The sequence below is a fragment of the Curcuma longa genome, chromosome 3, assembly GCF_044706935.1.
Source record: "Curcuma longa cultivar G26 ecotype Majalengka, Jawa Barat chromosome 3, ITB_CL_G26_1.1, whole genome shotgun sequence".
NCBI classification, from domain to species: Eukaryota; Viridiplantae; Streptophyta; class Magnoliopsida; order Zingiberales; family Zingiberaceae; genus Curcuma; species Curcuma longa.
The window spans coordinates 5351456-5369201 of NC_133863.1; the positions used below are offsets into that span (position 1 = coordinate 5351456).

Here is a 17746-nt window from a genome sequence, read left to right on the forward strand (position 1 = left end):
GGACGACACATGCATGCTGGAAATATTCTTCATATATCAATTGAGACATTACCGAACAAGTAGAGCTTTGTGAAAGATCATGAACTGCAAAATTCACTTATATATATATATATTATTAATTTTTGTTGTTGTTCTTTTCTTGTGATGTAGCATAAGTGATAATACAGTAATGGCCTCCTAAATGAACACGATCTGGCAGAGGTACATCAACTTCAAATTAAATGATTCATTCAAAACCCTATCAATGGAAAGTGAATGAATTCTTCCTTTTGCATCGACTTTTTTATGTATAAAGTATAGTCCACACAACCTTTTCTTGCATGTGAAAGCATGCATTAAATTTTCATACCGACTTTGGACTGATAAAGCCTAATGATTCTTGTACCACTGCATTAAATGTGGACGTACTGTGGGAGAGGGAAGGGGAAGCATATATCAAGCATTGCATTGCATTGTATGATCAGGATTGGCCACTTTGCTGCCTGTAACTGTTCGGTGGCAGGAGTAAATGCATAGAGAGTACTGTGGTGTGAGTTTTTATCATTAGGGAAAGGGAATTTGGAGTCATTAATGTCGACGGGCACATATATAGTTTGTGTTTCTACAAGCTCAAGCTCTGCATGTTTGTCTTCTCCATGCTTGCCTTTTTGTAAGTCATTGAACTTTAAACACCAGTGCCTTAAACGTACGGGTTGTTTATGTGTGCATGCTTTGTTGATATGCAAGTGTAGTGGTCATCTAATTAATTAAGTAGCTAGGATTCCAAGTGATAATTGTTAAGTACTTAGTTTGTGCCTAATTGGCTTTTATATATATATATATATATATATATATATATACACTAGGAATGATGGATGTTTAACCCTTGTTTTAGCTATATTTGAATATTTAGTGTATTTTTTTTTAATAATGGATGCAAATTTGAGAATCAATACTATCTCGCTTAGTAGTGATGTGGTGATGACAGAAGTCTCACCAGGATGCATAAGTTCTCATGGAGCCCCAAAAAGAGTAATAGAAAGATATATGAAGTAAATTAAATGTGATGATAGTGTAGGTGCATTCAATTGACCTAGAGCCAGTTTGATATCGAAACGACTGTATGATTTTTCAATCAAAATACAAACACATATATAAGACCGAACTCATCAATCTCTTCTCCCCTTACACATATATTAGACACACCTCGCAAAGAAAAGCTCAAGAGATACATCTCATGGAGAAAAGCTTAAGGTATGCATCTCATTAAAGGGTTTCATTGTAATCAGTCATGTCCCTCCACATGCCAGACCAAGGCCAACTGAGAGGTTGAGAAGTCGACTCAACTTAGATCAACTCAAGTTAACTTGACAATTAGAGGTAGGGGCATGGGCATGTAGGTGCACCAGTTAGATATCGACCATATCAAATAGAATGAAATTAACTTGTATATAATTTTTAATCAAAATAAATAAAGAAAAAAAGAAATACTTTAAAAAAAAAAACATATATACAAGACTGAACTCATCAGTTTCTTTTAGGATTTGATTGCAATTTATATTAAAAATGTGTTATTGAAATGAAAAAAAAACAAAGTTTGTTTATAGTCGTTTACCCTATTAATAAGTGAATTAGATTTACCTCTAATCAAATTAGATAAGTTAAAATTATATAATGCCATTTAGCCTTGTGAAATTTTAAGAAGAATATATACTTATTATAAAATATCCAGCAGTAATAAAGGCCTAAAAAATAAAAGAACAATTAAAATAGAAATAAATCATCCGCAAACTGTAATCCAACCAAATAGATAAAATTTAGATTCTCCAATTAATTGATTGAACCGGCCGGTTCGATTCGATTTGATGAAAATCTTCCGGCCGAAATGGATTCGACGATCGTACCCCTTGTACAGCTCGACCAGGATGATGATGGGAGATTGGCGTTGCGGGTCTTCGTTTCCGTCGTCGCCTGGCTACAACAAAAGAGGAGGGCTTCGTCGACGAGGTGTTTGTGGTTTTGTGGCTATGGAGTCAGGCATGGAATTGGAAGGGAACGGAGCTTATCCTCAACCCATCCGCCCAGGTTTGACTCGCGTCGGTTGGATCGGCGTTGGCGTCATGGGCGCCGCCATGGCCGCCCGCCTTTGCACCGCTGGCTACTCCGTCTCCGTGTACGCCCGCACCCCCTCCAAGGCCGAGCACCTCCGCCGTCTCGGCGCCCACTTCGTTCCCTCTCCAGCCGACGCTTCCCGCTCCGCCGACGTCGTATTCACCATGGTAGGCCATCCATCCGATGTCCGCGAGACCCTCCTCCACCCCGCCTCCGGTGCCCTCGCCGCCCTCCCCCCTGGTGGAGTCGCGGTAGACTGCACCAGCAGCGATCCGGCCCTCGCGCGCGAGATCGAGGCGGTGGCGGCGGCCAAGGGGTGCTGGACTGTGGACGCGCCGGTCTCGGGCGGGGACGTCGGGGCCAGGGATGGCACGTTGGCGATCCTCGCTGGCGGCAATGAGGGGGTGGTTCGGTGGCTGTCGCCGCTGTTCGAGAAGCTAGGTAGGGTTACGTGGATGGGGCCGGCGGGGAGCGGGCAGAGCAGCAAGATCGCTAATCAGATCGCTATCAGTGGCACCATCCTGGGACTCAGTGAGGCAATGGTGTTTGCCGAACGGGCCGGACTGGACGTCCCTCTGTTCTTGGACGCGGTGCGCGATGGGGCAGCGGGGTCGACCGCGTTGGAAATCTTCGGGAAGAGGATGACGAGGAGGGATTTTGCTCCCGGCGGATTTGCAGAGTACGTGGTGAAAGACTTAGGGATGGGATTGAGAAGAGGAGAGAGGACGAGGGAAAGGCGGAGGCGGTGAAGGACGTGATGTTGCCGGGGACGGCATTGTGCCAGCAGTTGTACCTGGCGATGGTGGCCAATGCGGACGGGAAGATGGGCAGCCATGGGCTGATCACTGTCATCGAGAGACTCAACGGGAAGTAGCCATTGATGCTGCACAAGGAGGTACATTTTGAGTTCTTTTTGTAGAATGCACGAGACTTGTTTGAGCAATTGCTCTATCTTCCTGTAGCTTCCATTTCATTATGTTCTACTTTTCTTACTTGTAAACTAGAGAAATAGAAATTACCTGCATAATGAAACTAGAAATTGTATCAATAGTTGGTTGTAATGGTTTTACTCAAACAAGTAGTTGGTACTATTGATGGCAGTACCCGTCACCATGCTTATTTGATGCATTATGATCAATCATTGTTGTCTTTGCTTGAATGACTGATTTGGGTCCGTATGAGTATGTTTTAACAATAGAAGTTTTAGTGTTCAGTGCAGTGAAGTGATACTGACACAGGATAGAGGTTGGCAATGATATTCCCTTTGCTTCATTGGAAAAGAAAATTGTTCATTGATTAAACTAGATTTTGAACACCCAAAATGAACGTGGTCGAGGATAAAGAAGACTAAGATGATGTAGGGATTGAATTGTGTTTGAAACTTTTGAAATTATGTCGGCTTATATCCACAATGTCAGAGATGCATTTAACTAGCAAAGTTTAGAATCTATACTACAATCTCTAATACTCAAGCTAGCCTATTTAGCTTATATCCATTAACCATCATATGAAGTAATCCTGAGTATTAATATTTATATTTACAAGCTTTTATTCCAGAGATTAAATCAAACATCGGATATGACAGTCAATAAATATAGGATTTTGCTGCCGTTTTGTCTTCTGTAGGTAGGACAACAGAAAGGGAGGAGCAATAAGGTAGAAGGGAGTAGAGATAGGTAAACCAATATAAATTCTTAATTAAAAGAGAGTACATAACAAAGATGTAGAGAAAAGAAGAATAGCAGAGGCTAGAGAAGAATAGAGATAATATAGAATAAGTGTATAGAGAAGTTGACGCAAGATGGGAGATTAGGGAAGATATCACTAGAGTAGGTAGAGAAAGGAGAGGAGGATTGAGAGAACTTGATGGTCTTCATTCAAAAAAAAAAAATCGCTGTGAAATTATGTTAGTATGGGCTTATTGTTAGGCTTGAGCCATCATTCTCATTTTTCTCAAATCAAAGTTTCAACTAGTCAATACATTTCTTAATCCACTAGGTCGCTGGACCAATGCAGAACAGGTCTATGACAAGGGGACTTACCTCTTCGTTATCATGGCGGACTTTCTTCACAAAATGCTTACTAACATGGGATTCATGAACAAGCAGCTGAGAATGCCATAGATTGTGGCATTTCCATGGTTCTATGTAGAGGACATGTTCCCTCTTTTTTTTTTTTTTTTTTTTTTTTTTTTTTTTTGCCAAGGCCTCATACTTGATTGCTATGTAGTATATGTGTGTGTGTGCATATATGTTTTTGCTATAATCTTATTTCCCTTAATACTAATATTTATTTGATGATGAAGTCAGCTAGTTTCCATTGAAGCTTACATTGGCTACATCTTTCATTTAATCTTTTTTAATATTTGGCTACATTTATTGTGATTACTTTTGAAAATTGTAATTTGAAAGAAAAAAAAATTTCTCCTAATGTTGAACTTATCTATCACATGATTGCACAGGGAACAAAATTGGCAAACTCAGAGCTGAGACCTCTACAGTAGTATAATAAATGATCCAGAGATCAGACATCCAATGTTATGCCAACTTTGGTTTCTTTCCTTGAACACTATGTATCCTGATGAGTTGACTGTAATCACCTTGGTGCGTTTATGAAGTGAGACTTTCAAAAACCATTCTTGTTACTATATAATATTTCTTTCAAATGGTTCTTGAAACTAGTCGTGGATTCACGTTCACGTAACTAGCAAGTAGCAATCATATCAATCAAAGCAGTTGCTTACAAGAACAATAAAGTGCGTCCACATTCTTTATTTGGCTAACCAATCTTATCTTTTTCTTTTATTTTCCTCTTGCTTCTTCTTTACATTTCGTTTTTTTTTTCTCTTTGTTTTTGGTAATGTGCAGGTAAGCTTTGGATCGCGTGCAGCTAGTCATTTTTGCTGGACCGCATTCCAAGTGAAGTGATCAAAGTATATGAGGCAGAAAACAACAAGATTGTAGCTATAATTTTACTGATTACGTACTTATATCCTCTCTTCACATTTGCTTGACCATAAGTCTGACAAAGTTGTGTCTGTTAACTCGAAAACAGGGGAATTCTTATATTAACCAAAAACATGAAGCAGATGACCATCAGACATTACATCTGACTTGGGACTTTGCAGCGCGTGAGAATTCAGAAAATGCAGAGAACCTTGAGAGAAGCCGATCGGCTCACCTGTTCCACTGGCCATCGTCGAAGTTCTTTGAGTAGCTCTCTTCATCATAGCCAAATCTGAGCGGCTTTGGGCAGCAGATGCCCTTGCCTTTCTTCATCAATCTCTTGAGAATGCTGAGCCAGTTGATCCTCTGCCTCCTCTCGAGATCTCCATCTTCTTCCTCTACCTGGCTGAGGAGGTGAAACCGGGATTGCTCTCGCTGAGCCAGACAGCAGGAGTGAGGATTGATGCAGCTGCCGAGGAAGGAAGAGCCTGCTGGGGAATCCATGGATCAATCTCCAAACTTGATGCAAACAGTGCGGAAGAGATGGGATTCTGAAGAGGATGGTTTGTAATTAATTACACATGGAGTTAGCTTGGCATTCTGTGCAAGTATTATTATCACCGGCGTCTTTTTGTGCAAAGACCAAACACTGGTGCAGTAGCAAATTATTGACGTGGTGAAATGCCAACCGGCACGGCACAGTGAGTTTTATAAAATTCAAAACGTTATGATCGCTCTTTCTATTTTGCATTGCATCATCATTCTAAATCGTTCTTCAACTCCAGGAAAAGCTGCTTATTTTTAGACAGCAAAATGCAGGCAAGCGATCAGCTCATATATGCAAAAAGAAAGCTTCTTATATACGCTGTTAAAAGACTTCATCTCGTCCAAGACAGTGTGAAGTGCAAACACTAAGTGGAGGAGCACTTCTTCTTCATATCGGTAAGTAAATCTTCCTTAAACCAAGCTGTTTCACCATTTCGATGAACAAGTAAGCAATTTTAGTTTGTTTAGGATCATTTTTAGTTTGCTAAGGATTGTCTGTGACATCCTAAACTGTGATATTTACCGTAATAATAAAGAAGAGAAAAGACTCGGAGGATGCAGAGAACAGCTAAGCAATGTCCCAAATAATTTGGGTGTGAAATATGAATGTGCGGCCGATAGGAGACAGCGTTGATGGATTGGAATGGACTAGTGATCGGTGACTGCTTTGGAATGCTCACAATGTCCCAACTCATCCAAATCAGTCGCTTTATTTTTTTTTTATTTTGGGTAAAAATGGAAAACGTCTAAAATTTTTAGTGGAGTCATAATAAAGTACGTTTTTATTTATTATTAAATAATACTTATCTCATCTTAATTTATTTATAAAAATATTTTAATTTTCTAACAAGTATTAATTATGATCTTATAATCATTATAGTTAGTTAGATCTCATAATTACTATAATATTTATCAATATTAATCGAAATAAATTATTTGTATTATAATATTATAATTCATATTATTAATTAGTGTTGATTAAATATTTATATTATAATAATTATAAATTATTATTAATATAATATAATATTATTAATATCGATAAGAATTGTAATGTCTATAGCGTAATTGTTATAGTAATATCGAAAATAAATATATATACCATGGTAGAATGATGATATATTTATTTTCATAATTAATAAAAAAATATTTTTTTATGAATTTAATAAAAAGATGCTCTTTTAATTTTTGATCTTTTATTTTTTTTTCTCAATTATATGAAGTGTCTTAATTAGTCGAATAAGTTTGATTGGTTAAATTCAATTAGTTTATTGAAAAACTCATTTACAATTTGTTTAAAGAGAGGTGATTGATTTTATTTTATGGAAGTTTTTTATCGACTATCAAGATAAATTTGAAAAAGTACAAATGGATCATTGTAGACGATTTAATATCACAAGTAATTCGAGCACGGCAAGCATAAGAGTCATCTACGTAGAAATTGAATTCTTATTGCATAGGAACTCATTCTATTTCTTATCATCACATCAAGCTCTGACTATATCTTCAAAGATATCCGATAAAAATATTGACTATAGTATATAGGATAGGTTGAGACTAATCGATTATCCGCCCTACCATCAAATGATTGTTCATTGTGTCTAAATAATAATAATAATAATAAAGAGACAACTTAGTTAAGCGATCTTTCATATCTTATGAATCTAAGCTAAAGTTAATCTAGCTTTGCATTGGTTCAATGGTTAGGCTAGAATTTATTATTTTCATTTATGAATTTAAATAATTTAGGTAATAAAAATTAGCTTTATATCGCATAAATTAATTATACATCATAAAAAATATATTCCTTTTGTTATGTTATAATTTATCATATTTAGTAATGAAATAACTGAATATTAAATTAAGGGTAATTATTATTAAATATTTAGATATAAATAAATAAAAAGATAACTTATTAACGCACAGAGGATAAGTATGGATATAAAAAAAATAGAATAATGTGAGTATACAATAAATAGTTAAAGGATTCCAATTTTTTAATATATTGAAATTTTGATATTTAAAAATATGAAAAGGAATAATTTAAAATTCTATATATTTTATTTTGATTCATATTTCAAAATTGATTAACAACTAACTGGACATGAATACGTATGATCGTGGATATTATTTTAAATTATTTCAATTGTCCTTCAAGATCATGCATCTTGAAAATTTTATAATAGTCTAAACATTTTTCATGTGTATTTTATAACAATCTAGACACCATTGAGCAGGCAATTATTCCAATGGCTAAGTTGTCATAAAAGTCGTAGAAAACAGAATAATAGTCAACGAAAAGGAATACAGAAGTCAACGATCACAATGCTAAATCTAAATGTCGGCCGTCTTCCCGGCGGCGGACTTCTTGTTGTCGTGCCAGACGTATATATCCTCTATCAAATCGTTCAAGCCCTTGTCGGACGACCCGCCCTTCTCTACCGCCGCTCTCGCCTTCTCCGCGAGCTCCCTCGCCCGCCTTCTCGTTCCCTCGGCAGCCTCCCCAGCGTCCATGATGCTCCCTATCGCCCTTGCCAACTCCGCTGCCCTCACGATCGTCCGATTTGGATCCATCGCGCTCCTTATGCTGTCTGACACTTTGACGCCCACGCGGAATCGCTCCACCACCAGCTTCTCGTTTATAAACTGCTCCGTCCCTATCGGCCACGTCACCATCGGCAACCCGGCGGAGACGCCCTCCAGAATCGAGTTCCACCCGCAGTGCGTCACGAACGCGCCGACGGCGGCGTGGCTGAGCAGCTCTACCTGCGGGACAAACCCCCGAAGAACAAGTCCCCGCCCTTTCACCCGCTGCTCGAACCCATGCGGCATCCATTCGGCCTCGTCTGCCTCGCGCACCACCCACAAGAACGGGTGTCCGGCAGCCTCTAGCCCAAGCGCCATCTCCCTGAGTTGCTCCCCTGCGAACTGGCTCCAACTACCGAAGCAGGCGTACACCACCGAACTCGGCTTCTGCGCGCTGAGCCACGAGAGGCAAAGGGCCCTGTTCCCAACGGCGGCTGGGTCGACGCCGCCACCTCGAACACCGAAGCTGCGGGATTCAGAATCATTCAGGGCGATAGGGCCTACGAACCAGGTCTTAATGTCGAACACTCGTCGGAAGTAATCGAGGTAGATCCCCTCGAACTCGGTAAAGCTGTTGATGATGATGCCGAGGCTTGCTTTGTAGTCTTCGTAGGCTTCTTCGATGAGGCTACCGAAGACAGTATCCTGGACGAGGTAGTCGGGGAGCTCAGATCGCGCTAGTAACACCGGGTGAGGGAGGTCCAGGATGGGAATGCGCTCGTCGTCGCAGGCGACGTCCTTGAACGGCCGGTTCACCCATACATACTGCGAGACGCAGTAAGCCAGGAGCCCCACCGCGCCAAACGTGATGCGCGGGATGCCGAGTTCGCGGGCGATTTCCATAGTCCACGGGAAATGGGCGTCCGCGACAACCGCATCCGGGCGGTGGAGGCCGAGCAGGTGCTCGAGGGTGGGGCGGGTGAAGGGGATGGCGTAGTCGATCTTGTGGCACTCAGAGGGTGGCAGTGCGCTGATGTTCTCGACGCCCGGAGGGAGTCCGGACTCCGCGGATGGGAAGGGGTATTCGAGTAGCTGGATCCGGAGGCCAGCGGCGGCTGCGGCGTCGACAGTGGCGCGGACGAGGGCGGCGTTGCAGGGGGTGGTTAAGATGGTGGAATCGACTCCGCGGGCAGCAAGGAAGCGGGCGATGTCGACCAAAGGGATAAGGTGGCCTGAGGCGAAGTAGGGAATGAAGAAGAGACGGAGTGGCCTCCGATCGGCGACGTCGGCGACGGAACCCATCGCCAGTCTCCAAGGTATTCGGTGAAATCACTGCTCTATTTCCATTGATGATGTCGCGTTTCTTTATAGCTGTGAACTACGAAATTGTGTGGTTGAACCTGAACCGGTGTTCGGTCCGGTTCGATTTGAAATCCGGTTTGAATAATTGATCCACACTCGACCGTTCAAAAATAAAAATCTACGTTGGGTCCATAATAATGAATTTATTACTAAATACCATTTTTCCCATTGTGATTAAATATTTTAATCAACTTTAATGTTTTTAAATCACCAATTTTAATTCTTCATCAATTGATTTCCTTAATTATATGTAATTTCCTATCAGAATAATAAAATAAAGTTAAAATTTCCAAATTAATTTATTAAAGATAATTTATATTTTTATATTGCAAACAAAATCATACAAATTTTGATCGTAATTTTTTGTTTTACATTTTGAGCAAATATAAACTAAATATTAATATAAAAATAAATTCTTGACTACGCTTCTTTTCATTGTTTAATTAAAAAAACAATTATTTTCCTTCTTATTTCTGCCGATGTAATTAAATATATATAAAAAGGAAATAAACTTTGGAAGTTTTCCCAGTCACTTCTATTCAATTTTAGCAAAATTCTGAAAGGAATTAAATTATTTCCCCTTTTTCATCTTCTTTTATGATAGATATATGGATAATTTAAAATTACTTAATTTCCATATAAGGAAACTTTTGTCAATATGTTGTCTTTTATTTAAAATATTAAATATTAAATGACCTTTCCTTTTTTAAAAATTAAAATTATCTAATACTTTTAATATGAGCCACTTTTACATCTCGTCATTTAAACACAGATAAATCTGAAGAAATAAACTGTCTAATTTAAAATAATTAATTGAAATTTTTTTCTAAACATTTTATAAATATATTTGCTTATATTATTGATTTATGTGTGATAAGTTTGTTTGGACTTGATAGTTTGCAAGGATTTGTTATTTTTTAAGATTGACATGAAACATGATCATGTGGGTGCAAGGGCGGAGCCAGGTTGATGCCTACTCGGGCTCTAGCTCGGGGGCTCAACGGCTATGGAAAGGGTATAAATTTCAATTTACTATAGGAGAAAAGAAAAAAAAAATGAAGATTAGCCCGAGTGGTGGCTCATAATTTCAAATTAGCCGAGACAAATCATCCGACCTGGCTCCGTCATTGTGTGGGTGGGTGTGAAGCCTTAGAAGCAACACTTTTAGGTAAATGGAAGATTTTGAGTTTTGGGTAATTAAGTTGATGAAATCCTAAAACATAGTGAATTTTGAGAGATTATTTAGTTATAGTCAATGCCCAAACTCTATCTTAGAGCTTTAAATAAACTTACAAAGGCATAAGTTAGGATTCTTAAACAAATTGAGTTAACTAATAATCAATCCAATCTCAATTATTGTTCCAAGAATGACTTGGAGGAAAAAGAAATACATGAGATTCTTTGTATGTTAGCAAAAGTGAGTCTAATGTATGCTTAAGTTTGTATATGTCCAAATATTACGTACATTACAAGAATATTGGATAGATACTTGAGCAATCTAAAATTAGATCATTAGAAAGTAATTAAACTGTTCTTGCGGTATCTACAGAGAACAAGATTGTCTCAAGGTTCTTTGAGGCCTTAGGTAAAATTTTTTTAGGTCTTTAATATCACGTTCAAATATCTTAAATCCTTATAAAACACACCCTATGAAAGAATTACGATTTATGAATGCTCTATTTCACAAATAGATCATTTATAATAAATTATAGAAATAAGTACTAATTAGTTAAAGAATTGTTACTCTTGTTCTAACATAGAATTATGGAAAATCAAAATATCAACAAATAGATGGTAGAAAAACACATCAAAAGGTGTTTCAATTAAATTTCACCTTAAACTAGAAAATTGTTGGGTTTACGTGGTTAGAAAGGTGTATCCTGAAAACTTAATTTATTAAACTTGTCAAATAACTATATTTCGTGGAGATCATTGATTGTTTTAGGAGAAGAATAATGTTGGAATATAAAATCACAACCAATTTAATTGGGTAAGTAAAGATTATTCAAACAATGTTTTTATAATATTGTTTGTTGGGTTCAAATGCATGCCCAATTTACAAATGCCCGGAAATATTTCAAAGAAGAAGAAATGATTTAAAATATCAATAATAATAAAGAAACTATTGAATTCTATTTTTCAAATCCAACTATTTTGTAATTTTATCCCCAAATAAATAATAAATTTTTGAAATAATTTCTTCTCTTCCAAATAAACTTTGAAGAGAGTGAAATCATCAACTTAATGCGATGCAATTATTCCAACGGCCAATTTGTTGTAAAAAGTTGTAGAAACAGAGCAATTAGTCAACGAAAAGGAACAAGGTAGTCAACGATCACTCTGCCCGGCGGCGGTCTTCTTGTTGTCGTGCCAGACGTATATATCCTTTATCAAATCGCTCAGAGCCTTGTCGGACAGCCCGCCCTTCTCCACCGCCGCTCTCGCCTTCTCCGCGAGCTCCCTCGCCCGCCTTCTCGTTCCCTCGGCCGCCTCCCCAGCGTCCATGATGCTCCCTATCGCCCTTGCCAGCTCCGCTGCCCTCACGAGCGTCCGATTTGGATCCGTCGCACTCCTTATGCTGTCTGACGCTTTGACGCCCACGCGGAGTCGCTCCACCACCAGCTTCTCGTTTATAAACTGTTCCGTTCCGATCGGCCACGTCACCAACGGCAACCCGGCGGAGACGCCCTCCAGAATCGAGTTCCACCCGCAGTGCGTGACGAACGCGCCGACGGCGGCGTGGCTGAGCAGCTCTACCTGAGGGGCCCACCCCCGAAGAACAAGCCCGCGCCCCTTCACCCGCTGCTCGAACCCATGCGGCATCCATTCGGCCCCGTCCGCCTCGCGCACCACCCACAAGAACGGGTGGCCGGAAGCCTCTAGCCCAAGCGCCATCTCCCTGAGTTGCTCGCCTGTGAACTGGCTCCAGCTACCGAAGCAGGCGTACACCACCGAACTCTGCTTCTGCTCGCTGAGCCACGAGAGGCAACATGCTCTGTTCCGAACGGCGGCAGGGTCGACGCCGCCACCTCGGACCCCGGGGCTGCTGGATTCAGAATCCTTCAGGGCGATAGGGCCCACGAACCAGGTCTTCATGCCGAACCCTCGTCGTCGGAAGTAATCGAGGTAGATCCCCTCAAACTCGGTGAAGCTGTTGATGATGATCCCGAGGCTTGCTTTGTCTGCTTCGTAGATTTCTTCGATGAGGCTACCGAAGACAGTATCTTGGACGAGGAAGTCGGGGAGCTCAGATCGCGCTAGTAACAACGGGTGAGGGAGGTCCGGGATGGGAACGCGCTCGTCGTCGCGGGCGACGTCTTTGAACGGCTGATTCACCCATACATAGTGCGAGACGCAGTAAGCCAGGAACCCCACCGCGCCGAACGAGATGCGCGGGATGCCGAGTTCGCGAGCGATATCTATAGTCCACGGGAAATGGGCGTCGGCGACAACCGCATCAGGGCGGTGGAGGCCGAGCAGGTGCTCGAGGGTGGGGCGGGTGAAGGGGATGGCGTTGTCGATCTTGTGGCACTCAGAGGGGGGCAGTGCGCTGATGTTCTCGACGCCCGGAGGGAGTCCGGACTCCGCGAATGGGAAGGGGTATTCGAGTAGCTGGATCCGGAGGCCAGCGGCGGCTGCGGCGTCGACAGTGGCGCGGACGAGGGCGGCGTTGCAGGGGGTGGCTAGGATGGTGGAATCGACTCCGCGGGCAGCAAGGAAGCGGGCAATGTCGACCAAAGGGATCAGGTGGCCTGAGGCGAAGTAGGGAATGAAGAAGAGACGGAGTGGCCTCCGATCGGCGGCGCCGGCGACGGAGCTCATCGCTGGTCGCCAAGGTATTCGGTGAAATCACTGCTGTATTCCCATAGATATTGCGTTTCTATATAGCTGTGAACTACGAAATTGTGGTTGAACCTGAACCGGCGTTCGGTCCGGTTCGATGTCACTTCTATTCAATTTTAACAAAATTTTGAAAGGAATTAAATTCATTCCCTTTTTCAGCTTCTGTTATAATAGACATATTGATAATTTAAAATTATTTCATTTCCTCTATTTCCATATAAGGAAACTTTTATTAATATGTTGCCTTTTATTTGAAATATTAAATGAGCTTTCCTTATTAAAAATTAAAATAATCTCATAATTTTAATGTGATCCATTTTTACCGCTCCTCATTTAAACACAGATAAATCTAAATAAATAAACTGTCTAGTTTAAAATAAATAGTTAATTGAAGTTTTTTTTTAAAAAAAAATTACGTGTAATTAAAATGGTTTTAATTTGATATTTATTCACAAATCTTTATGCGTGCTCATCTCTTGTTGTCAGGAATAATTATGGCTAAGTGGTTAAGGTTAATTTAGATATTTTGATTTGCGATAAAAATTATAAATTATATTTGCTTATATTATTAATTTATGAGTATTTAAGTAAATGTAAGAAATAAAAAATCATTTGAAAAATCTCATCAGAGATATTTCGCACCTGGGAATATCTTACTGTGACAACCAACTGAGTCCCTCCGTAGAGCTAAGAAACAGAAATCTCCATGATTATAGTGTGAATTATCACCAACAGTAATGCCCATCGACTTCATTCTGTCGTTTTCCAAATCGCTGTGTGGATCAAATTACGGTCGCCATTATCGTCTCTGATCACGCTTCGCACTGAAACAAAAACATAGCGCAGGCCATTTTTCATATTTCTCACGGAGCCTTAATTAGATTCCAGATCCCAAAACGTATATCAGAAGTATTTGTTTGCCTCAAGGCAGCTGCGTGATGAATCAATCGACGATCAAAAAGAAACTATGCGAGACGATCGAGGAGGAGATGTGAAGAAGGTTACTTCTTCAAATATAATTTTCATGGGAATTAGAAACAGAGCGACTGGAAATGGCCTCCAAGGTCTCATCCCATGCATGATATGTAGATTATCAACCTATAAGCTTATGGAATTTATCCAATAGAACTACAAATTTTGATCACAGAACGAATATAAAACCTCTGCAATTCTACTGGATGGATGCCTCACGAACTAATTAATCTTGTGTACAGGTAGCTTCCCCGCCTCTCTGCTCGTCGATCGCCGTCGCGGAAGGTCCGGCGGGGAGAGAAACGCTCGGCGGGAAGTTGAGCAGCGCCTTGGCGCCGCGCATCCGGAAGGCGGCCCGGTCGTAGGCAGCGGCGGCCTCCTCGGCGGTGTCGAAGGTGCCGAGCCAGAGGCGCGCGCCGTGCCGGGTCGAGTCGCGGATCTCGGCGGCGAACTTGCCCCACGGCCGGCGGCGCACCCCGCGGTACTTCCGGGCGCGCGGTTGGAGGGCGGCGCGGGCCTTGAGGAGCACGGAGGGGAGAGGCGGCGGGGCGGCGGAGGGGGCCATGGACGAGGCCTCGCGCAGGACCTCGAAGAGGATCATGTCCTGTGAGTCGTTCTCGTTGAGAGGGAGCTGCTGCTGCTCTTCTTCTTCTTGCTTGACGCGCTGATGCATGATATTGGAGGCCATGAAAGCAGTCGAATCGAGCTGCTATGCTTGTGATTGGATTAATATGGTAATGGATGGGTGAGAATGGGGAAAGCGGCTTGGCTTTGCTTTGCTTTGCTTTGCTCTGTTCTACTTTCCTGCATTCATTCAATGCCCACGAGGTCAGAAGCGTGTTGGAATTGACTGCCTGCCAGTGCCATCCAACAACAGTGTTGGTCGTCGATAGACTCGATCTTCTTGTTGCAGTCAGTCAACTGATCAGCTCTCTTATCAGCTTCTTCGGGCTCTGTCTCCTCGATCGTTTGATAGGGAATCGATAAACGAAAAGGTAAATAAAAAATTAATAAAATGGAGACGATATCGAACTTGATCATGGGAAGTCCTATTGTGTTTGAATATTGATTGAAGTCTCAATTTTTGAAAATTCTAAGTCGTCCTTGAACAAGATATAAAATGAAAGAGTGTTAAGTTACGCTTTCTCTTCCCTTCCCACGGTGGATTTACATGGCTAGTTCATCTCAGTCGATGTTTGTTAAGAATTAAATAATTAACACGTGGGGAATTAAAAAGTCAACAAATGGATAGTAGAGAAATAGACACGTCAAAAGGTGTTTCAATTAAATTTTGCCTCTAAACTAAAAGGTTGTTGGATTCCATATGTTAGAAAGTATTTAAAGAAAATTAATGTGGAAATCACTATCTGGGTCATAGAGTATAATGTGATGAAACGTTAAAGAAAATGAATAGTCTAAATATATAATTAATTCAGGAACCTAATTAAATTTTGAATGTTTTATGACTGACAAATAAAAAAAGTCCTCACTTGACGACTTCGTTTGAACGATGCAGCATCCGTTGACTTCTAGAACGCATGTGCGTGCTGACTTTGTCAACGACCTCAAACTTTGCTTACCCTTCTTTGAAATTTTTGCCACTTTAATTTCCCACGCCGGTTGACCAAGTAACGTGAGTCAAATGTAACGCAGCAGAGATAAATTGATAATGTTATTCTGAAAATTAATGCGGCCCAACCCTAGACCATCGGAAATTAGTCCAAGCCCACACACGATCCATCCTCAGATTAAACCGGACCGGAAGAAACCATTTTCTCCTTTCTCCTGCTCCATGAATCAGCACGTACTTTGTCTCTTCGAATTGATTGAGGCATATGGTGCAGCAGCAGCAGGAACGGCCCACATCGGTCGCTGCTGCCTTCTTCCTCTTTCTATTCCCACTCGCAATACATTTAAAGTTTCCGTGCATGCACGCAACAAATAAGAGTAATTGACATCTCCTCCGTCCTCAGTCAATTGAAAGCTCGGGCATTCAGAACACTCCCCTGCTTCTGCTTGCGTTGCGTTCTTAAAGCACGCACGTGAGACCGACCGAGTGCTCTCTGCAAATTAAATATTTTTCTACAAAAATCTTAATGCCCATTAACAGCAGTTTTAGTTGGCAGTAAATAACGTTGCCATAGTCGTAGTGTGAAGATTCCCGGCGCAGGCGCAGGCGCTTTAAATAGGCCTGGATCAGTAAAACGAGCTCCGACCTTTTCAGTTTAGAAAGCCAGCAGCTGACTTTGCACGCTTTATGGGTACGGAGAAATGAAGCAGAGAGGAAACAGAGCAGCCTTTCCTCCCCAATTTCCTCCCTTTTTCTTTTCTTTTTTTTCTTTCTGGTAAATTGATAATTATTATTTGAATCATGATGGCGAGTGAGATGATCCAATTCTCACGACGACTTCAGGGTGCAGGATGAAGAGAATGCATGGGCATCAGGGCACCGGCATGGGCATGGCTAGACTCTAGAGGTTGACGATGGGATTTGTGCCCCGCGGTTTGTGCTCAACTGTACACGGCTCATTCAAGGCCATTTAATTTATTGTATTTATTGCCTCTTTCTTTTTTGCTTTTGCTGCTCCGTGCCCAGAAACTACACCTCATCGGCAGGAGGATGCAGCAGTATGCGTTTGGTGGTGGTGGTGGCCGGTGGTGGGCGGAGCTGGCTTCGTCAGAGGGCCGGGCCTCACGAGGGAGGGAGCACGTACACACGCCATCGTCTCATTGGAGTCGTCGTCATCATCATCATCCCTAGCTCACCAGCAGCGCAGCTCATCAGAGTCTCAAACAATATGCGCACGGAAGAAGGTAGCCTTCATCAGATGCAAATTAAAGAAAAAATCTTTGCACTGGTCTTCCACTGTAGATTGGATAACGCGCGTGAATTAAAAAATAAGTAAATTTAAGGCAAGTGAAGTGATGGACGTGTTATAACTTCCAGGTACCTTGTTGCATGCATGCCTTCTAATTAATATGAAGTTTATTGTATATATATATACATACAACAACTATAAACCAGTGAGCCTGCACATCTTCACCCACAATTAATTCGATAAAATATCATTGTTTTTTAATTATTATATTTGCATACTCTAGCTGTGTATCAAGTTAGTGCACCAATTTTTGTGTACTTCATCATACAAATTAAACTTAATTTCACTTGCTATTGATGAACGTAACTAATTAAAGGGGCCTATATATGCCAAATTTTGCTAGCTCAATATAATTGTGTGTTACTTTCAGTAATTAATTAAGCACTCTCAAGTCACACATGCTATGGAGGTAAAGGAATTAATTGTCATTTAAACTTAACCTCTTTATTAATTATGACCAATAATTTATTGTCGATGATTTATTAAACCCCAGAATCTAAATGAACGTAACCTAGATCAGTTATCAAGTTTAGGTCACCATCAAAATACTTTTTAACCTCAATTTAAAAAGTTAATGCAACA

The 17746-nt window shown here is 41.0% G+C and overlaps 2 protein-coding genes and 2 pseudogenes across 2 annotated transcripts; 1 reads left to right on the plus strand and 3 right to left on the minus strand.

The window, feature by feature from the left end:
• The first annotated feature begins 1899 nt into the window (after positions 1–1899).
• Positions 1900–4362, plus strand: LOC141824792 (putative 3-hydroxyisobutyrate dehydrogenase-like 2, mitochondrial). Its single transcript, XM_074712124.1, is given in 3 exon segments — positions 1900–2808; positions 2811–2986; positions 4090–4362. Coding segments are annotated over 2 exon segments (1059 nt in total). The 5' UTR covers positions 1900–1904; the 3' UTR covers positions 2966–2986; positions 4090–4362.
• A 3554-nt stretch (positions 4363–7916) lies between these two features.
• Positions 7917–9455, minus strand: LOC141822727 (putative UDP-glucosyl transferase 73B6; annotated as a pseudogene).
• Positions 9456–11720: 2265 nt separating this feature from the next.
• Positions 11721–13337, minus strand: LOC141823926 (scopoletin glucosyltransferase-like; annotated as a pseudogene).
• A 966-nt stretch (positions 13338–14303) lies between these two features.
• On the minus strand, positions 14304–15070 carry LOC141823927 (pathogenesis-related genes transcriptional activator PTI5-like). The gene has a single exon (XM_074711134.1). The coding sequence runs from the start codon at positions 14971–14973 to the stop codon at positions 14512–14514; it is 462 nt and encodes a 153-aa protein (XP_074567235.1). The 5' UTR covers positions 14974–15070; the 3' UTR covers positions 14304–14511.
• Between the last annotated feature and the right edge of the window lie 2676 nt (positions 15071–17746).